The 18,811-nt window shown below is 46.2% G+C and overlaps 1 protein-coding gene across 2 annotated transcripts in view; it reads right to left on the reverse strand.

Moving 5' to 3' along the window:
* Window positions 1-18,811, reverse strand: part of LOC138249903 (ATP-binding cassette sub-family C member 2-like) — a 546,861-nt gene that overhangs the window by 46,869 nt on the left and 481,181 nt on the right. For both annotated transcript variants that reach the window (XM_069204120.1, XM_069204121.1), the window contains one exon: window positions 9,773-9,939. In XM_069204120.1, coding sequence (XP_069060221.1) covers window positions 9,773-9,939 — 167 coding nt within the window. The remainder of the gene's footprint in view (window positions 1-9,772; window positions 9,940-18,811) is intronic.

Consider the following 18,811-nt stretch of genomic DNA (forward strand, 5'->3'; position numbering starts at 1 on the left):
GTCTGACTTGAGGTCACAGACCCAGTATATATATACCCAAATGTGCCTTTAAAGTGGGGAAATTTTCAAAAAGTGGTTTTGAAATGCACCAGTTCCCCTTTTAACCCAGTCCTGTCTGCCAGGAGATCTGTGGGGGGTTATCAGTCCTTTGTGTGCGGTCAGGCCACAAGCCTTTGAAGTGTGAGAGCCCCTCCACCCTTCCTGCCCAGGAAGACCCATCAGTATGCAGATTAATGCAGATGCAGCTGAGTGCCCTGTGTTTATGGCTTTCTGGGTGGAATGCACAAGGGGAGCTGTCAACCAGCACAGACCAGATGTGGATTGGAGACAGGCTGTAAGGCACACAGAGCTGTAAGTACAGAAAAATGCCTACTTGCTAAAAGTGATAGCTCTAAAATAGTAATGTTAAATCCAACTTCACCATTAGGCAAGATTTCTCACTACCATTCCAACCATACCAAACATGACAATGCCACTCCTTTCATATACAAAATTACCACTTTGAAGTATATAAGAGAATTTCGTGTGCTGGCCTAAGGGGGGAGCAGGCTTCACAGTAGTGAAAAACGACTTGGGGAGTTTTTCACTACCAGGACATGTAAAACGTACGGGTAACACAGTGAAAGCACTATAAAAAGACCCCACACAAAGTTAGACAAATAAGTTATATTGTTATGATTTAAACAAAACCAAAATGGCAAAACTCCACTAAGGTGAAATCGAGATATGAATTTTTAAATAATATCTGCAAATGTAGTGCTAAGAAGCTTAAAGCTTCAACTGGGGCTATCTGGTCACACTAGACCAATGTAAATCCAAATGATAAGGCTGACAGCTATGGTGTGTGAGCTGGCTACAGGGACCAGACTTGTCCCTCTGAAACAGTACCTTGTGTGGAGGGTTGCGTCGACATTGAAGATCTGATGCGATGAGCAGCGAAGATGAGGCGTCGGTTATGATCCTTACAGTCAGGGAGGCATCACTGTCTAACTACACAGTCGCCGATTCAATGTCCTCGAGCATCGGTGCAGCATCAAACCCTTTGAGATGGAGGTGATGCATTGTTGTAGAGCCGTGCAGCCGGTGATGCAAAGGTGATGTGTCAGGGCTGAGGATGATGCATCTATCCCGAGCCATGCAGTTGGTGTTGCGATATCTCTGTCATTAGTGGCAGCAGTGATGCGTCGGCGTTGAGGAGAGATATGACGGTTCCGATTGGCACAGTGGCAGCGATGCATGGATTTCTGTGGGAATGGCTGCAGAACCCACTTCCAAGGGCCCAGGACTGGATTGGGACCACTTGGCAGGGCAGGACTCACAGTTGGCAGAGTCCAAAGGCTGTAGCAGGGGTGAATGAAGTCTTTGATGTCTTTCAGACTTCGGAACCGGAGGCAAGCCAGCAAGCCCTTGGGCTCTGTGTTCATGTGCGATTGGTCTAGTGCTTCCTCAGCAGGGCAGAGGGCAGCAGGGCAGAGCAGCAGTTCTTCCAGAGCCTCATTCCTTGTAGCAACACAGCAGTCCTTCTTTCTGGCAGAGTTTTTCACAGGTCCAGAAGTGTACTGATTTGGTAGGGTGAGAGGTTAGTACTTATATCTAGTTGTGCCTTTGAAGTAGGGGTGATTCAGAGAATGGCCTTTGACATGCACAGAGGTCCTTTCTTCCTCCCATGGCTCCAGACTCACTACAGGGGGTTACATGTTCCTTTGTGTGGGAGTAGGACACTGCCCAGCTGTGTCAGCTTCTTCCTCCAACCCTGCCCAGGATGACCCATCGGTATGCAGATGGCCACTCAGTCACACCTACCCTCCCTTTGTGTGAGGCTAAAGAGAAGGAATGCAGGAAAATAGCTGTCACGCCACCCCTTATGTGTGTTGGAGACAGACTGCAGGCACACATGGCTAAGAGCAGGAAAATGCCAACTTTCTAAAAGTGGTATTTTCAGAATTGTAACAATAAATCTGACTTTCACTTTAAAAAGCATTTGTCATTACAATTCCATAAGTATTAAACATGACATGCTTACTCCTTTTTAATTACAGGAATTAGAGCGTATTAAATGTAATAAGGAATCCCCACTGTTAACCTATGAGGGAGTAGACCTCAAAATAGTGAAAAATGACTGTGCAGCACACATAGAAAGATGAAAATGCATCTGAGGAATGTTTTTGTGCAGGAGGGTGTCCCTTCCTGGATAAAAACATTCCTGCCTGCAATGCAGGCACCTTTGCGTCATGATGCAGGGTGCCTGTACTGGTGTAGGCAGTCAAAAGTGCACCTGTGCAAGGAAAGGACAGGAATGCACAGTATAATGTTAAATATGGTGCATTACTGCCCTTTCATGCAGTGCAGGGCAGCAAGGTGGCTTTCTGTGTTGTGCTGAGTTAAAGTTTGATAACATATGCCCCTGATGTCAAGACTCTTTGGGGATGGATTTTTGGGGAGGGATTTTGGAATTAGCTTCAAGTCCAACTAGGGTTCCAACGGTGGGTGATCTGTAGCTCTGGGTCGACTCGGCTAATGCCAAAGTTCAAAACTCTTGGGTCAAGGCTTCTCTGGAGTCGGTACTCTAGGCTCCAACCATGCTCATATTCGAAAGCCGAAGGTCAATTCTTTTTCAGACTAGTCTTGTGACTTGATATCACACTCCTGGCAGCAGTGCTAGGCCTTGAGTGGAGACTGCTTTCGAGACCGATCGTCAAAGGGTGATGGCTTGAGTGTGCTTTCGACAGGATGCGCCTGGAACTTTGAAAGAGACTACATATCCCAGACTGCTTTGTGGCCCCAAAAGGCAGCCATCTTAGTAGCACCTGCATCCACTTGACCAGACCAACGAGCGCTATATAGTGTGTGGGGGCACTTCGCAGGACGCGCCTGGAACTTTGACAGGTGCTACATATCCCAGACTGCTTTGTGGCCCCAGGAGGCGGCCATCTTACCAGCACCTGCATCCACTTGACCAGACCAACAAGCGCTATATAGCGCGTGGAGGCACTTACCGGTGCAGGACGCGCAAGGGCCGCGCCCGGGCCGCGCCCGGGCCAAGGGAAGGCCCATCCACATCCGTAGTAGCCCGGAGGAGGGTGGGCTGGGCCACCCCCCTAATATTTTTTCCAAGCAGGCACCGTTGACTCTTGGCACTATTGTATCTTCTTGTAGGTGTATCATTGAAGTAACTTTTTATAAAACACTTATCCATCAGTTATAGTTCAATGAGGAAAAGGACAGCAATAGAGGGTGGGGCAGGGGCGGTGTTAAAAAGCGGAAGAGACATAAGCATGTAGCCAATAATTGTGTTATGGACAGAATTGACAACCTTCTTGACAAATGTGAAGGAATCTTAACTTCCTCTCCGGACAGCGGCCCAACGGAACTGGGGGAGAGTGCTCCCCTGTCAAGAAGAGTGCTGGTCACAAGAAAATTGCTTACATATTTGTAAAACGCAGCCAACAGGCTATAGCCTCCACAGGGAAGGGGAGGGTAGGGATGTCATCACCCACGCTCCCCCATTATCAGCGGATAAGCCTCCAACGGATCCCAGCAACCCTATTCAGTGTATCAACCACTTTACTCCTTTAATAAATATCTCAGACTCACAGGACAACCCTGACCCATGCATCAGGGTGGGTGGGACAGTAGATGTAGATGTAAATGAGCACTCAGCCCAGTCAAATGCACAGCATATGTTATGCATACAAGATTTAAAGAGGGAGGTGTCAGAACTTAAGTGTATAGTTAATTCCTTAATTGCATTAGTCAAGCAGCTAATTTCTCCAGACACAACGACTTCCATAAATCATTACCGCAATCCAATGCCAAACCATTCAGGTACCATGACGAAATTGCCGACAACGCTAGCAAATAGTTGTGCTGACTAATCTCTAGCTGATGCTAAGATCAAGAAATCCGATCAGAACCCCACCCACCCAATAGCTTAAGCGCAGGGAAGGCATTTGATGCCTGCTATCAAACTACACAATCCACGAGCAATACTGTCCCTAAATACACTGCACAACCCATCATTGACCGACCCCAATCTACAAGGGCTGTTCTAATGGTCAATGTTCCTAAGCTACACCCACTGGCACAAAGAGAAGGGGGAGATGGCATTAGAAATAAGGCAATTAATTGGATTCGCCACGTAAGAGGCTATTACTCTGTAATATGTGAGGATATAATTGATGCAGTAAGAAGGCCTGACGTAGGCACACACTTTGACATTCTACAGTTGACATTTAGGGATAGGAGTATGGTGGACAACTTGGTGGCCCTAGATGCAAGGAAAAGTGCTCCAGGGCAATCCTGTATCCAGTTCAAATATCCTAGTCCACCTGTATACTGTAGGGCTCGCCCCATCCACTGCCCAACGGGTAATCCATCTGCCCTTAGCGAGAATGATTGACTTAAAGCATCATCTGAAATACATGTTGAACTTCCCCCTGACTTACATGAAACAACTGTCTCTGGTCTGGCTGTAGCCCCCAATATTGCCTCCGCAAGCACTCACGTGTCTTCTCCTTACAGATCCCACCAGACCACCTGTGATCCATTGCATAGCCGTGATAATATTGTACATTCTTTCCCCCATGATTCTCACTTATTACAGATAGCAAAGCATGAGAATACCGTACCTAGGACCAGGTCAGGTCCCCCAGATAGTTAGCATTAATCAATACAGGATTCGCTGGACAATAGTGATGACAACCCCTCTCCTACCAAGCAACCTCACCTGTTAAACCACCCTCTGGTAACCAAACTCTCAAATATGTCAGTGGACAGGGCTATCCATTCAACCACAGGGGTACGACTTGTCTCATGGAATGTGGCAGGTCTGAGATCTATCCTCCCCCTCCCGTCCTTCACCTCCTTTATTGAGGAACACGACATATGTCTTCTTCAAGAGACATGGTCGACCGTTCCACTCTTTCAAACTGGCTATTCCAACTTTTACATTCCTGCTCTGCCCAGTACCAGGGGCAGGCACTCTGGGGGTCTAGCCATTTGGAATAGAACATCACTAAACTGCTGTATATCACAGCTATCCAGTGATTCCCCCGACCTGCTAGGTCTTCGCCTATCATTTGGGGCTGATGCAGTGTGATTATTTTTAACATCTATGCCAGACGGGTTGGTGGGGTTGGGTTTCCAAACCTCTTTGCATTCTTGGAGGCATTTTTGCAAAACTGTCCCCGGCATTACAAAATTATTGTGGCAGGTGACTTTAACGTCACATTTGAACCTCTTGACTGGGATGATCTTGGGTCCACCCACCAGGAGGATCAGGTATGGTCTAACCCTGCCCTGGATATCCCGCCCATTAAAAGGTGGTCACAAGTTGCTGTTCAAGAAAAGTCAGTGAGTATGGAATTTGGACTTAGGGCACTCAATGGCAGGACCAAATCAGACGTAAAGGGTTGTCACACGTATAACAAAGTTAACCACACCAGTAGAATTGATTTTTGACTAGTGGACATAAGATTATGGCCTTTAGTCATTGACATGATGGTTATTGAGAGATCTGAAAGTGACCATAATCCTCTCTCAGTCCACTTGTCAGCTTTGATCAACCACCTGTCCATGATCAACACCTCAGTTAAAGCACCAAAGGGAATCAGTCTGGTTAATGACAAATGCCACCTAAAGAGGAACCAGGTTCTGGCTCTACCTACACTCATCGACGCTGCTAACAACACCTTGAGGACCACATTGAAGGGCTTGGAGGTGGGATACGCAATCCCCAACGAGGAAACAAGCTTAACCCACACCTCATGTTTCAAGGATATTGCGGTCCTCTTCTCGGCTGACATAGCCTCTGATAGTAAGAGACTCAAGGTTAGGCATCGCTGGTTTAACAAAGAGTGCTGCTCCTCAAGCAAGCATTTAATCCAAGCTATCAATTCTAGGGATGTAAATGCAATTAGCTCAGCCAGAGAGTCTTACAAATCAGCTATCGACAAAGCTAAACTTGAACAAGACGACAAGTGCTGGGCTGCACTTAGTGACGCTGCACAAGAGAGGAAATGCAGCACATTCTGGTCCCTAGCAGCGCGCGGCCCGGCAAACAGCGAATTGAACATTACAACAAATATTGCACCAAAGGACTGGGTAGACCACTTTAGTGGGTTGTATTCTTACAACCATGATAGTTCTACATCTGGACATAAGGACACTTGCCCAAATATTACCATAACACCCACCCCTCCAGTGTTGCAACTATTTTCCCAAGCGGACATAGCATACTCTTTAGGCTCTCTAAAGCATGGTGGGGCACCTGGTGCGGATGGTGTTCCAGCAGACCTATTTTTAACCGATATAGCAATCTGGTAAAGATATGTCACCATCATAGCGAATGCAATAGCATCTGGGGCGCCAATCCCTGAGTCTTGGAAGGGGGCCGTTGTTGTCCCAATTTTCAAAAAGGGCAACAGAAGCCTCCCCAGTAATTATAGGCCAATTAGCTTAATAGACTGTGTGCAGAAAGTGTTCTGTCATTGCCTTCTGGGCAGGATTCAAGACTGGATGACGGAATGCAACATCCTTAGCCCCCTCCAGGCAGGTTTTCGCAAAAAAATATCTACCATTGAGCAAGCCCTTAGGTTTCTGCTCTTATACTGGAAAACAGTTTTTATTGGTAAAGGGAACCTGTATGTTGCTTTTGTGGACTTGAAATCCGCATTCGATTTAGTACCCCGTAACAAGCTGTGGGACGTTCTTTCCCTAATGGGAATCCCCGAGCACATTCTTATATTACTAACTCGGCTCCATGAGGGTAACTATGCACGTGTAAGGTGGGACGATAGGGGGCAGCTAACTGACAGAATTCAGGTGTCAATGGGTGTGCGGCAAGGGTGTGTCCTTGCCCTCACCCTGTTCTCCCTGTACATAAATGATACCGTCCCCTCTTTACTCAGACTGAAGGCTGACGCATCATCGCTAGGCACACAGAACATTCCGGTCCTGCTCTTTGCAGACGATACACTCCTGATATCCAAGACCCCAAGTTGATTACGTAAACTCCTCGTGTGTTTTGAGGAATTTTGCTCCATATGGGGACTTGAAATCAATGCCTCGAAAACGAAATTGATGACATTTAATCCATACAGATAATTTAGAGGAAAGTTCACTCTCGAGGGAACTCCACTTGAAAAGGTTGGCACTTTTAGTTACCTGGGCATAATGTTAACTGAAAAAATGTCTTGGAAATCACATATTGCAAAGCAAGCACTGAAGTTGAAGCAAACAACGGGGGTCTTAATAGAGGACTTTAACCTCTCACAAACTAAACCAATATGCCCCACAATTCAGATCTATGAAACCGAGGCTGAACTTTGGGGCTATGCCAAAGCCCAAGAAATAAAGGTTTCTAAAAATAATTTCTTAAGAAATCTAGTGTCCCTCCCGCCAAGTACTCCATTGTTTCCCCTTTTTAAAGACCTAGGCATAAAACGCATTGACCACAAAGCCGGCCTACGTCCCCTCTTGTATTGGTGGCGCTTTGGACCACCTCGGAGCTTGCCTCCTTTACTATAGCCCTGAAGGTCATCTTAGAAGCTGACCACTCTCATAGTTTTCCCCTGGTTCAGACACATCAAGGGGCTACTTTACTCTCTTGGGCTTAGAGAACTTTGGGATTCCCCAACCACTACTTCCTTCCCTTCAAAAAGTGATCTTCAAAAATTGCACTGGCATATGGTAGACTCTGAAGACATGAGGGTTGTTCTTCACTCTACACTATCATGTGACTTCACCAACCTAAAAGAGACGTGCAAATATGAGGCTTTCTGGGACATAATCACGGGGCCAAGAAAAAGGATGTTGTACTTCCAGTCCGTATTGGCACCCTGCCATTAAGACTATTTACTAGTTGCTGGTCACATGACGAAACAACCATCTGCCCAGCTTGTAAAGCACCCACTGAAAACCTCCCTCACGTCCTATTTGTCTGCCCTGCATACACTGCCTCACGCAGGAAATGGCTGGCCCTGGCTTGTAGACTGCTGGGAGTTCACAGGTCGGACTTAGCTCTCTGAATTCTTAGATCACTCGCCCTATGCTAGTGATTGCTGTTGCCAAATTCCTTGGGGCAAGTTGGACTGTCAGAGGGAAACTTCTATCTGTATAATGGTTTTATCAAGAATGTATAAACTTACTCTGGGAGTGTATTTAATTTTATTTCATTTTATTATTTTATCTAATCACACGTACTGTATATATTTTATTTAATTCTGTGTAATTATTTATTGTTGCTGTGCTTTTGTGGCTCTTGTAGCCAAAATAAAGTTCTTTTGACTGACTGACTGAGTGTACTTTTTGTCCCTTGCCCTAGTGTCTCCTATCGATCAGATTGCTGGTTCTTGATCGCAGAGGACTCAGATAAGAGGATCCCTATACTGTTTTTGCACCTCTGGTATTCCAAGTGCCCCCACCACCCTCTCCAAGTAGGCTTTCTCTGTTTCCTCATAATTAAGAGGTGCATCAGCACTACTTTCTTGGTATGAACAGCAGTGCTTTCCTCCGATATTGAATTGTTTTCTGCTTTTCAAGCAGCTTTCAGGTGGTGCACGTTGGCTTGACATGGTTTTGAAGAAGGAAAAGGTTGCAAATGGAAAGGATTGCCCCATTCCTCTGCAGTGCTCCCTCAGACTCTTTAAAACCAAGCTGTTTACACATTTAAGCAAATTTTTTCTACTTTTTCTCTTGTTGATTGGGCTTCACTCTCAGCAGAATCAAAGGGAGGAGCCCAGGTGGGCATGTGCAAATATGCTACAAATGAAGAGGATGTGCTGATAGCTTCATTTCTCTTACACAGAATGCAACATTGGTTATTACAACCCATTGTTATGTGCTCCCACCTCCTATAAGAACAGCTGGCATAATTCACAACTATTTTGTGCAGGTGTTGGCATTAATGCTTAGATCTGAGTCACAATCAGTGTAATCAGAATAATATTACTGTGATGTAAAATATGTAATTTATGTTAGCTTAGTAACAGAATTTAGTGGTGTATCTCTGGCTGTTTACTAACATATGGAGTATTCCTGCTTTCTGTATCTTCTCTGGCGTACTCTGTGCTGCCTAGTGCCAATGCAGGCACCCTTGCACCATGCTGCAAGGGACACCCAAGTGCACTAAAACAATCCTTAGAGGCATTTCCCTCTTCTAAGTGTGCTTCAGACTACAGCCCACTTACAATGAAGAAAGAACGATGAGAAATAAAGATACTTTCCCTAATTGGGCCTCTATGGGGAAAACATACAATTTTACCACATTCCCAGGTTTACTTGTCTTGGGCAATTCGGGAATGAGCCAAAATAAATAGGTGGATCCGTGGGAAACCCACTCTCCAACCATGTTACGGCTTCTGGGTACAGAGTAATGGAAGGCAGTGACTTGCTCTGCCTTGCATTAATCCAGATTTACCAAGCCACGCAGTGCCACCCAAGGCGGCTTTGAGTGCCTTGGTAAATCTGACTAACAGATTGTTTTGCCCTTCCATTACCCTGTGTGATGAAGGGCAATGCATTCCTTTGGTAAATCTGTGCTCTAGTGTCTTTAGTTTTCACAATAGTCAGCTCAGCAATGTGCTGTATTCATGATCCGATCCATGGATCCTGTAAAGTCTGTGTTGCCAGTTTATGAACCTCTAATTTATCTTTTACAAGTCCACCATTGATTATCTATTCTGGTGTCATCTTCCACAAGATTCACCGATTGCCAGAAGTAATTCATTATGATACATACAAATTCTATCCATTCCTTTGAACAAAGTTTTACCTGAGATTTTCACCTCCTTCTGAAATTTCATGGTTGAGTCTTAATGGGAGTGACTGAACAAAGGTGTTTAAGTGACACATTTGCAAAGCTTCCCAGAGTTCTGCATCAGAATGCTTTCCAAGTGGATCCAGGTTCAGTTGTAGGGTTCCCGAAAACAAAACTGGGTCCTAGCCAAAGAAAGAAAATTATTATCATGAAGTTTCAAGTAATATTATCTTCAAATTTTCACCATTTTCTGTAGATGTTTAAGGACTACACACACATACATTCAAGTGACCACGAGTCACAAGAGAAGACAGCAAGTATAATGAATCTAAACTTAGGGTGGGGAGTCTTTTGAGAACGGCATAAAATGTGTTTGAAGTTGAAGAGTAGGGTGTTATTTGCTTACTGAAGCACTAATAATACTCATAAATGGCCAGATGTATCATCAAGGCCTTTTGCGATTCGGAAATAGCGATTTTTAAGAAATTGCTATTTCCGACTAGCAAAATGCCATGTATCACATTTGCGAATCGGTAATAGCGATTTCTTAAAAATCGCAAATGCTATTAGCGAATCGCAAATTGCGATACCGGCCCCATTCGCACCTATGGGCCTGTTGGCCCATAGCTGCAAATTTTTTGCATTTCCAAAATTGTGATTTCTGAACCAGAAATCGCAATTTTGGAAATGCAAAACCCCGGGTTGCTGGGGGCCTAAGGCCCCTTCTGCTGCACCCCGAAAAATGTTTTTCGGACATGTAAGGTGCACACATGCCAAAAGGGCATGTGTGCTTAACATGTACAATTTAAAAATGCATTTTAAATGCATTTTTTAATTTTGCACATGGTTACCACCAAGTGGAACTTGCTGGTAAATAGCGATTCCTAAATGCCTAAATCGCATTTAGGAATTGCTTCATACATGTGCTAAGGAATCACAAATAAGGAATCCTTATTTGCGAGTTCTAATTTAGAGAGTCACAATTTGCGACTCTCTAAACAGGGTCGGAATTTTAAGGAATCGCTATTTTTGCGATTCCTTAAAATTGCTTTCAGAATGTCTTTCATACATTCTGAAAGGGCTTTTTGCATTCGCAAATGGGCATTCGTACTGTTTGCGAATGCAAAAAACCTTGATACATCTGGCCCAAAGTGACTACCAAGAATTCAACACATCCCAACAACAAGACATACATGCCTCTACATTAACAGGCTAGCACCTATTGGGATTCACAAGAGTGGTGCATATCAATTTGAGAATATAAGAACGTTTCTCTCTCCTAGTGTCTTACAAATGGAAAATATATAGCCAAAGGTGGCAAGCAGTGGATATTTGCAGCCTCAGTGCAGACATAATGTGCAGTGCCTTTCTAGGAATTTCCAACAGTGACAGTTCTCTGTATGTATGCAGTTCCTTTCCAGTGAATAGAAAACATCTTGAACAACCTTTCCCCACACACTCTCCATAAAAAAATACTTTCAAATGAAGAGGAATGGATGTTCGTGACCATGACCATTTTACTGACCAATGTATGTCTTCTGGGGGCAAGCCAGCATCAATCAATAAGGAACATCACTAAACAAAAGTAGTCCAAAAGACAACAATAGCACAAAGAGTCACGAAGACATACCAATTTATACCAAAGCTCTACTTAAAGTATAATAGTATGCTGACAAGAAAAAATATATTTCCCTCTTGTTCTCTGCTTGCCTCGTAAATCGTTGTGCAAAAAATCAAAGCATACCCACTTGTTAGGCATATTAAACATTCAACATCAATATGAAATTATTCTCTGTCCCGCTACTGTCAAAAAACAATAATATTTTTTATTCACAATTTAAAAACACAGCACTTGGTTATGTTAAAAACACAATAGATTAATAAAACCATATATTACATGCACATAGATTTCACATATATTTATAATTTCATATTCAAAATAATTCACTCATAAAAAATATGTTGATGCTGCATTTCGGTGGGATCGGGTATGGTTCACATCACCTTCATCAGGACATATCATTAAAAACAGAAACTTATCATTAGATATCATAGATTCCCCAAACTCCTCAGGGACTCGAGAGGTTACCAATCCTACACTTTCATATTTAACCAAAACTCTTTGGTCATATTCGAGTTTTCTCTTCCACACTTTCTCTGTATCTGAGGGATCTTTTTCAACTTGGGGCGAAATACTTTATTTACTTTGAATTCCGGAGCTAGATCCTCCGTATCCTGCTCCAGTTGCCCCCAGGATATATTTTTTTAGCTCCCAATGGGGTGCTTCAATCATTTTATTTCTGATAGGGGAACCAGATCATAAGTTTCACCTCTTAGGCTCCCCAAAGGTCCTTTGATCGCCTCGTGGCAACCTATTAAAAGAATCTTCAAGAGCCGAGTCCTCCATTACCTGCTCCAGCACCCCAAAGGAATCCCTCAAAAGTCACAGACCCCACCTTCCACTCTGGGCAGCCTGCACCTAGAGAGGGGAAAATGATGAAACGGAGGACCAAACTCCAGAATTCAGATTAAATGAAGTACGTCATCGCAAGTTGAAAAAGGTCTCTCCGATAAGTGGGCATGCTTTGATTCTTTGAAGAACGATTTATGAGGCAAGTGGGAAATATATTTTTTCTTGTTGATGTCACAACCTTGTCCCTTTTGGCATGCAAGTGTAAATCATCCTTTTTGATGTAACAGTATGGTGATGGCATTAGGAGTGATAAACAATTGCAACAGAAAAGATAACATGGCTGATCCCAGGCTTTTTTTCTGCGATCCTTGCAGTTGCTGGGACAATCTAGCAACACGAGAGATGAAAATACAGCCCATCCCCACCCAAGACGCTAGCTACTTATACTAGCTACTCAACTGTGATGGAAAGATGGCCTCTAAAGATGCTTTGACTTTCCAAGTAAGCTACTTGTGCAATTAAGGCCTTGCCCGAAGGTGGTGCGGCAAAGACTGATTGAGGGTACAGTGAAACACAAATATCAAAGTTGCAGTAAAGATCAAAATGTCCAACTATGATTTTAATTTTATTTAAAAAAAATATCACTCTAATGATTATCATGTTACATCAAAGAAAACTATCTCAAAACGTAAATATACAAGCAGAAACACAAATTGAAAATTGCACACATTTAATAAGCATCAAAATTACACAATTACACTCATGTTCAACACTGGGCTACCAAAAAGCTCACAAGATAATTTTGCAAGCACAGAGTTATTCATGAACAACTTAGAAGAACACTGGAAAGCTATTAAAAAAAAGTCAAAATTACTCGGTAAACCCTTTTCAAGTCCGAACCAAAAATTTCATAGAAAAACACAATATAGACAGTTCATCCTTTAAAGGAAGACATTTCATCCTACAACAGCAGAATCATGTTGAAGTTTCATTTACAAAACAAGGAAGATAGACTTATTCCAAAATGTAAGATTAGCTTCTGCTGGTCCTTTCAAATCTCATGACATGGGAGTCCTCGCTACAAGATATTGTAGGAGGCTGGCCTGGTTTGTAGTGGGTACCTAAGGTACTTACACCATATACCAGGTCCAGTTATCCCTTATTAGTGAAATGTAGGCAGTGTTATAGAAGCTTAGGCTGTCTTGAGGTAGCTGTAGCAGAACAGCTTAGGCTGAACTAGGAGACATGCAAAGCTCCTACAATACCACTATAGTTACACAGTACTTATACACAATAAAAGACAATACTTATGCCAATATTTATACTTTTTTAGTGCCGCATTTGCGCCGCTTTTTTATGCAAAAGCGGCGCAAACTTACAAAATACAATTGTATATAAATATGGGCCTCAGTGTTTCCAAAAATAAAGGTACTTTATTTTAGTGTCACAAGGCCAAAAATATCTTTGAGACAATACTCCTTCTGGAGGTAAGTATTATACACAATATGTACACTAGAGACCAAAACCAGGTAAGTAAATAGTCACAGAATAGTGAAAACAGTAGAAAATACAATAGAGTGCAATAGGCCTAGGGGCAACACAAACCATATACTAAGAAAGTGGAATGCGTATCACAAATTCCCCCCAAGGCAAGTGTAGTGTGTAGAGAGGCGCTGGGAGTGTAAGAAAATCAATCAATCAATCAATCAATAATTTATAAAGCGCGCTATGTACCCGTTAGGGTTTCGAGGCGCTAGGGGGGCGGGGGGTGCTGCTATCGTTCGAAGAGCCATGTCTTGAGGAGTCTCCTGAAGGTGAGGAGGTCCTGGGTCTGGCGCAGTGAGGTCGGGAGTGAGTTCCAGGTTTTGGCGGCGAGGCAGGAGAAGGATCTGCCGCCAGAGGTCTTGCGCTGGATTCGGGGGACGATGGCGAGGGCAAGGTTGGCAGAGCGTAGTTGTCGTGAGGGAACGTAGAAGTTGAGTTTGGTGTTCAGGTAGGCGGGTCCGGTGTCGTGTAGAGCCTTGTGTGCGTGGGTGAGGAGTTTAAAGGTGATCCTCTTGTCCACGGGGAGCCAGTGGAGGTCCTTCAGGTGAGGGGAGATGTGACATCTGCGGGGTATGTCGAGGATCAGGCGGGCAGATGCGTTCTGGATGCGTTGGAGTCGTTTGATGTCTTTTGTTGGGATGCCTGTGTTGAGTGCGTTGCCGTAGTCGAGTCTGCTACTGACGAGGGCTTGGGTCACTGTCTTTCTGGTTCCTGTTGGAATCCACTTGAAGATCCTGCGGAGCATTCGGAGGGTGTTAAAACAGGAGGATGAGACTGCGTTGACCTGTTTGGACATGGTGAGGGTGGAGTCGAGGATGAAGCCGAGATTTCGTGCATGGCTGGCTGGGGTGGTTGGGGGTCCCAGGGCGGAGGGCCACCACAAGTCGTTCCAGGCCGAGGGGGTGCGCCCGAGGATGAGGACTTCCGTCTTGTCGGAGTTGAGTTTCAGGCGGCTGTTGTTCATCCACTCGGCGATGGATTTCAGTCCCTCGTGGAGGTTGGCTTTGGCGGTGAGAGGATCTTTGGTCAGGGAGAGGACGAGTTGGGTGTCGTCGGCATAGGTGAGGATGCTGAGGTTGTGCTGGCGGGCCAGTTGTGCGAGGGGGGCCTTTAGACGTTGAACAGCGTTGGGCTTAGTGAGGAGCCTTGGGGTACGCCGCAGATGAGGTTGTTGGCATTGGAGCGGAAAGGTGAGAGTCGGACCCTCTGGGTTCTGCCGGAGAGAAAGGAGGAGATCCATTTGAGGGCCTTTTCTTGGATGCCGGCTTCGTGTAAGTGGGTTAGTAGGGTGCGGTGGTAGACTGTATCGAAGGCGGCTGATAGGTCTAGGAGGATCAGGGCTGAGGTTTCGCCGTTGTCCATTTGTAGTCTGATGTCATCTGTGGCAGCGAGGAGTGCAGTCTCTGTGCTGTGGTTTCGTCTGAAGCCAGATTGGGAGGGGTCAAGGATGGAGTTGTCTTCTAGGTAGTGGGCGAGCTGTGCGTTGACGATCTTCTCGATGACTTTCGCTGGGAAAGGGAGGAGGGAGATTGGTCGGAAGTTTTTGAGATCGTTGAGGTCAGCCTTAGGTTTCTTGAGGAGGGGTTGGATTTCTGCGTGGTTCCAGCTGTCCGGGAAGGTAGCGGGGTTGAAGGAAAGGTTGATGATCTTTCGGAGTGCGGGGGCGATGGTGGCGTCGGCTTTGTTGAACACGTGATGTGGGCAGGGGTCAGAGGGAGATCCTGAGTGGATGGAGTTCATGGTCTTTAGGGTTTTGGCGTCATCTACTTGGGTCCAGGTGGTGATGTGGTCGGCGTGGGAGGAGTTGTTGGGGGTGGGGTCTGGTGGAGGTGAGGTGTTGAAGCTGTCGTGGATGGCTGCAATTTTCTGGTAGAAGAAGGTGGAGAGATCGTTGCAGAGTTTCTGGGATGGAGGGATGTCGTTGACAATGGCGTTGGGGTTGGCGAGTTCCTTCACGATGCCGAAGAGTTCCTTGCAGTCGTGAGCGTTGTTGTTGAGGCGTTCTGTGAAGTGGGAGCGCTTCGCGAGTCGGATCCGTTGGTGGTGTTCACGGTTGGCTTCTTTGAGGGTAGCAAGGTTCTCGGGTGTGCGCTCGAGGATCCATTTTTTCTTGAGTTTCTGGCAGGTGCGTTTGGAGGTGGTCAGTTCGTCTGTGAACCAGGCTGTTTTTTTCTATTCTTGGTTGGCGGTGGGTCTCTTTAGTGGGGCTAGGATGTTGGCGCAGTCGAGGATCCATTGTTGGAGGTTGGTGGCGGCGGAGTCCGGGTCGGTGGGGTCGGGTGGTGGGTTTTTGGCGAGGGTGTTGGTAAGTTGATCTTCAGTGACTTTTCCCCAGCGGCGGTGCGGCGGTAGAGGAGTGTGGTGGTGTTCGGTGTTTTTCTGGAAGGAGAATTGGACGCAGTGATGGTCGGTCCAGTGGAGTTCGGAGGTGTGGCTGAAAGAGATGTGATTGCTTGAAGTGAAAAGTGGGTCAAGGGTGTGGCCGGCGATGTGGGTGGGAGTGTTGACCAGCTGACGGAGTCCGAGGTTGGAGAGGTTGGTGGTCAGTGATGCGGTATTGACGTCATTCTTGTTTCCCAGGTGGAAGTTTAGATCTCCCAGGAGGATGTAGTCTGAAGAGGCGAGGGCGTGCGTGCTTGCGAGGTTGGAGACGGCGTCGCTGAAGAGGGCTCTAGGTCCTGGAGGGCCAAAGGTAAGTAAAATACCCCACTCCAGAGCCCAGGAAAGTAGGAGTAAAGTACTTCAAGTTTCCTCAGGACACACTACAAGTCGTGATTAGAGTTATTCCAAGAACCAAGCAAGACTGCAAGAAACAAATGGTAGATTCCTGGACCTGAAGACCTGTGAAGAGAGGAGACCAAGTCCAGAAGTCAGAGAAGATTCCAGGAAGGACAGGAGCCCCTGCCAACCTAGAAGATGGTGCAAAAAAAGGATTCTCCGGTTAGAAGAAATCTGCAGAAGAGCACCAAAGATGATGGCTGCGGGTTCCTGCGTGGTGCAGGAGATGTCTCATGTCGAGATGTTGGATGCAAGCTGTTGGTTCAAGCAAGGTCGCAGTTTGTGTCAAAATGGCGCTGCCTGGACCCAGGAGGGACCTGGGAGCCTCAACTAGGACTGAGGAGGCAGAGGGGGCTCCCAACACTGGAGAGAGTCCACAGATGACCAGGAAGCACCCACGGGAGTCCCAGGACACGGGGACAAAGAAGATGCAAAGTGCAGTTGGTGTAGCAAAAGAAGGTCCCACGCCGCCGGAGAACAACTCAGCAAGTTGTACGTCACAGGATAGAGTGCTGGGGACCTGGGCTACATTGTGCATGAAGGATTCTTGGAAGAGGTGCACAGAAGCCCAAGGAGCTGGAAATGACGCGGTGCACAGGGGTACAGTGGCAAACCGGGAAGGCAAGCTCTTACCTCCACTTGGACAGCTGGACCTTAGGACAGTCTGGGTCAGGTTGGTCCACCACTTGTGTTCCAGGGAGCACGCTCATCATCAGGAGAAGCGTCCCAGAGAACCGGTCGTCATTGCAGAAGGTGCCTGCAAAAGCAGGGAAGTGACTCTGTCACTCCACGGGAGATTCCTTTGGTTCTTCTGGTGCAGGGTGAATACAGGGAGACCTCAGAGCATGCACACCTTGGAAACTGTTGCAAATGCTGGCTGGAGCTGAAGTTGCAGGTCCAGGAGTCGTCCTGGATATTTTGTTGCAGTTACAGCGGTTCCTGGAGGAGTCTGCAGTTGATCCGACGGTCAGAAGCTGAAGCAGAGGATGCAGAGGATTCCTGGAGGAGTCTTGCAAGCTGAATCTGAAGAGACATCCACAGGAGAGACCCTAAATAGCCCTGAGAGGGGGATTCGCTACTTACACAGGTATGCACCTATCAGGAAGGGTTTCTGATGTCACCTGCTGGCACTGGCCACTCAGAGATCTCCAGAGTGTCCCCATACCTTGGAAAACAAGATGGCTAACACCAGGGACACATGGGAGGAGCTCTGAGCACCACCCGTGGGGTGGTGATGGACAGGGAAGTGGTCACTCCCCTTTCCTTTGTCCTGTTTCGCGCCCAAGCAGGGACTGGGGGCCCCTGAACTGATGTAGACTGGCTTATGCAAGGAGGGCACTAACTGTGCCCTTCAAAGCATTTCCAGAGGCTCAGGGAGGCTACCCCTCCCAAGCCTGTAACACCTATTTCCAAAGGGAGAGGGTGTAACACCCTCCTCCCAAAGGAAATGCATTGTTCTGCCTTCCTGGGACTAAGCTGCTCAGACCCCAGGAGGGCAGAGACCTGTATTTGAGGTGGCAGCAGCTGTAGCTGCAGTGCAAGCCTCAGAGAACTGGTTTGGCAGTTCTGGGGGTCCATGGTGGAGCCAGATTTGGAATGGGGGGACAATTCCATGATCTTAGACACCTCACATGGCCATATTCGGAGTTACTATTGTGAATCTACAAATAGTGTGGGCACTATTTCACTCAGGCTGCAATGGCAGTCCTGAAGAAAGGTTTGCCTGAGCTCCTTATGGGTGGCAAAAGAAATGCTGCAGCCCATAAGGATCTCCTGTAACCCCAATGCCCTGGGGTACCTAGGTACCATACACTAGGGACTTATAAGGGGGGTCCAGTGTGCCGATAGGAATTGGAATATGAAGTCACTAAACTATAGTGACTAATTTGGAAGTAGAGGGAGCATAAGCACTGGAGTTTTGGTTAGCAGAACGTCAGTGACACAGTTAAGCACTACTGACAACATACACACTAGGCCACAAACTTTGAGCAGTGGGGTCCTGACTAGCAGGATCCCAGTGAGACTGTCAAAACATACTGACAAACAGGCAGAACTTGTGGGTAACATGCCAAGAAAGATGGTACTTTCCTCCAGATATTAGTTCCAAAGTTGTGTGGGGCAGATCCCAGTACAGATGGAGTGCAGACTCCTGTCTGATCCACAAGAGAAAACAGTGGGAGAATCAAAAGGCTCAAGGGCAGACAGCAAGATCACACACAAACTATTCAAGCTATTGTGGCACAGAATCCAACCAGCACGGCAAGACACTGTCAGAGATCCCCCAGTTGTTGCTCAGCAATATTTGCTCTGGAACCCAG

Source organism: Pleurodeles waltl, chromosome 8 (genome assembly GCF_031143425.1).
Source record: "Pleurodeles waltl isolate 20211129_DDA chromosome 8, aPleWal1.hap1.20221129, whole genome shotgun sequence".
Classification (NCBI taxonomy): domain Eukaryota; kingdom Metazoa; phylum Chordata; class Amphibia; order Caudata; family Salamandridae; genus Pleurodeles; species Pleurodeles waltl.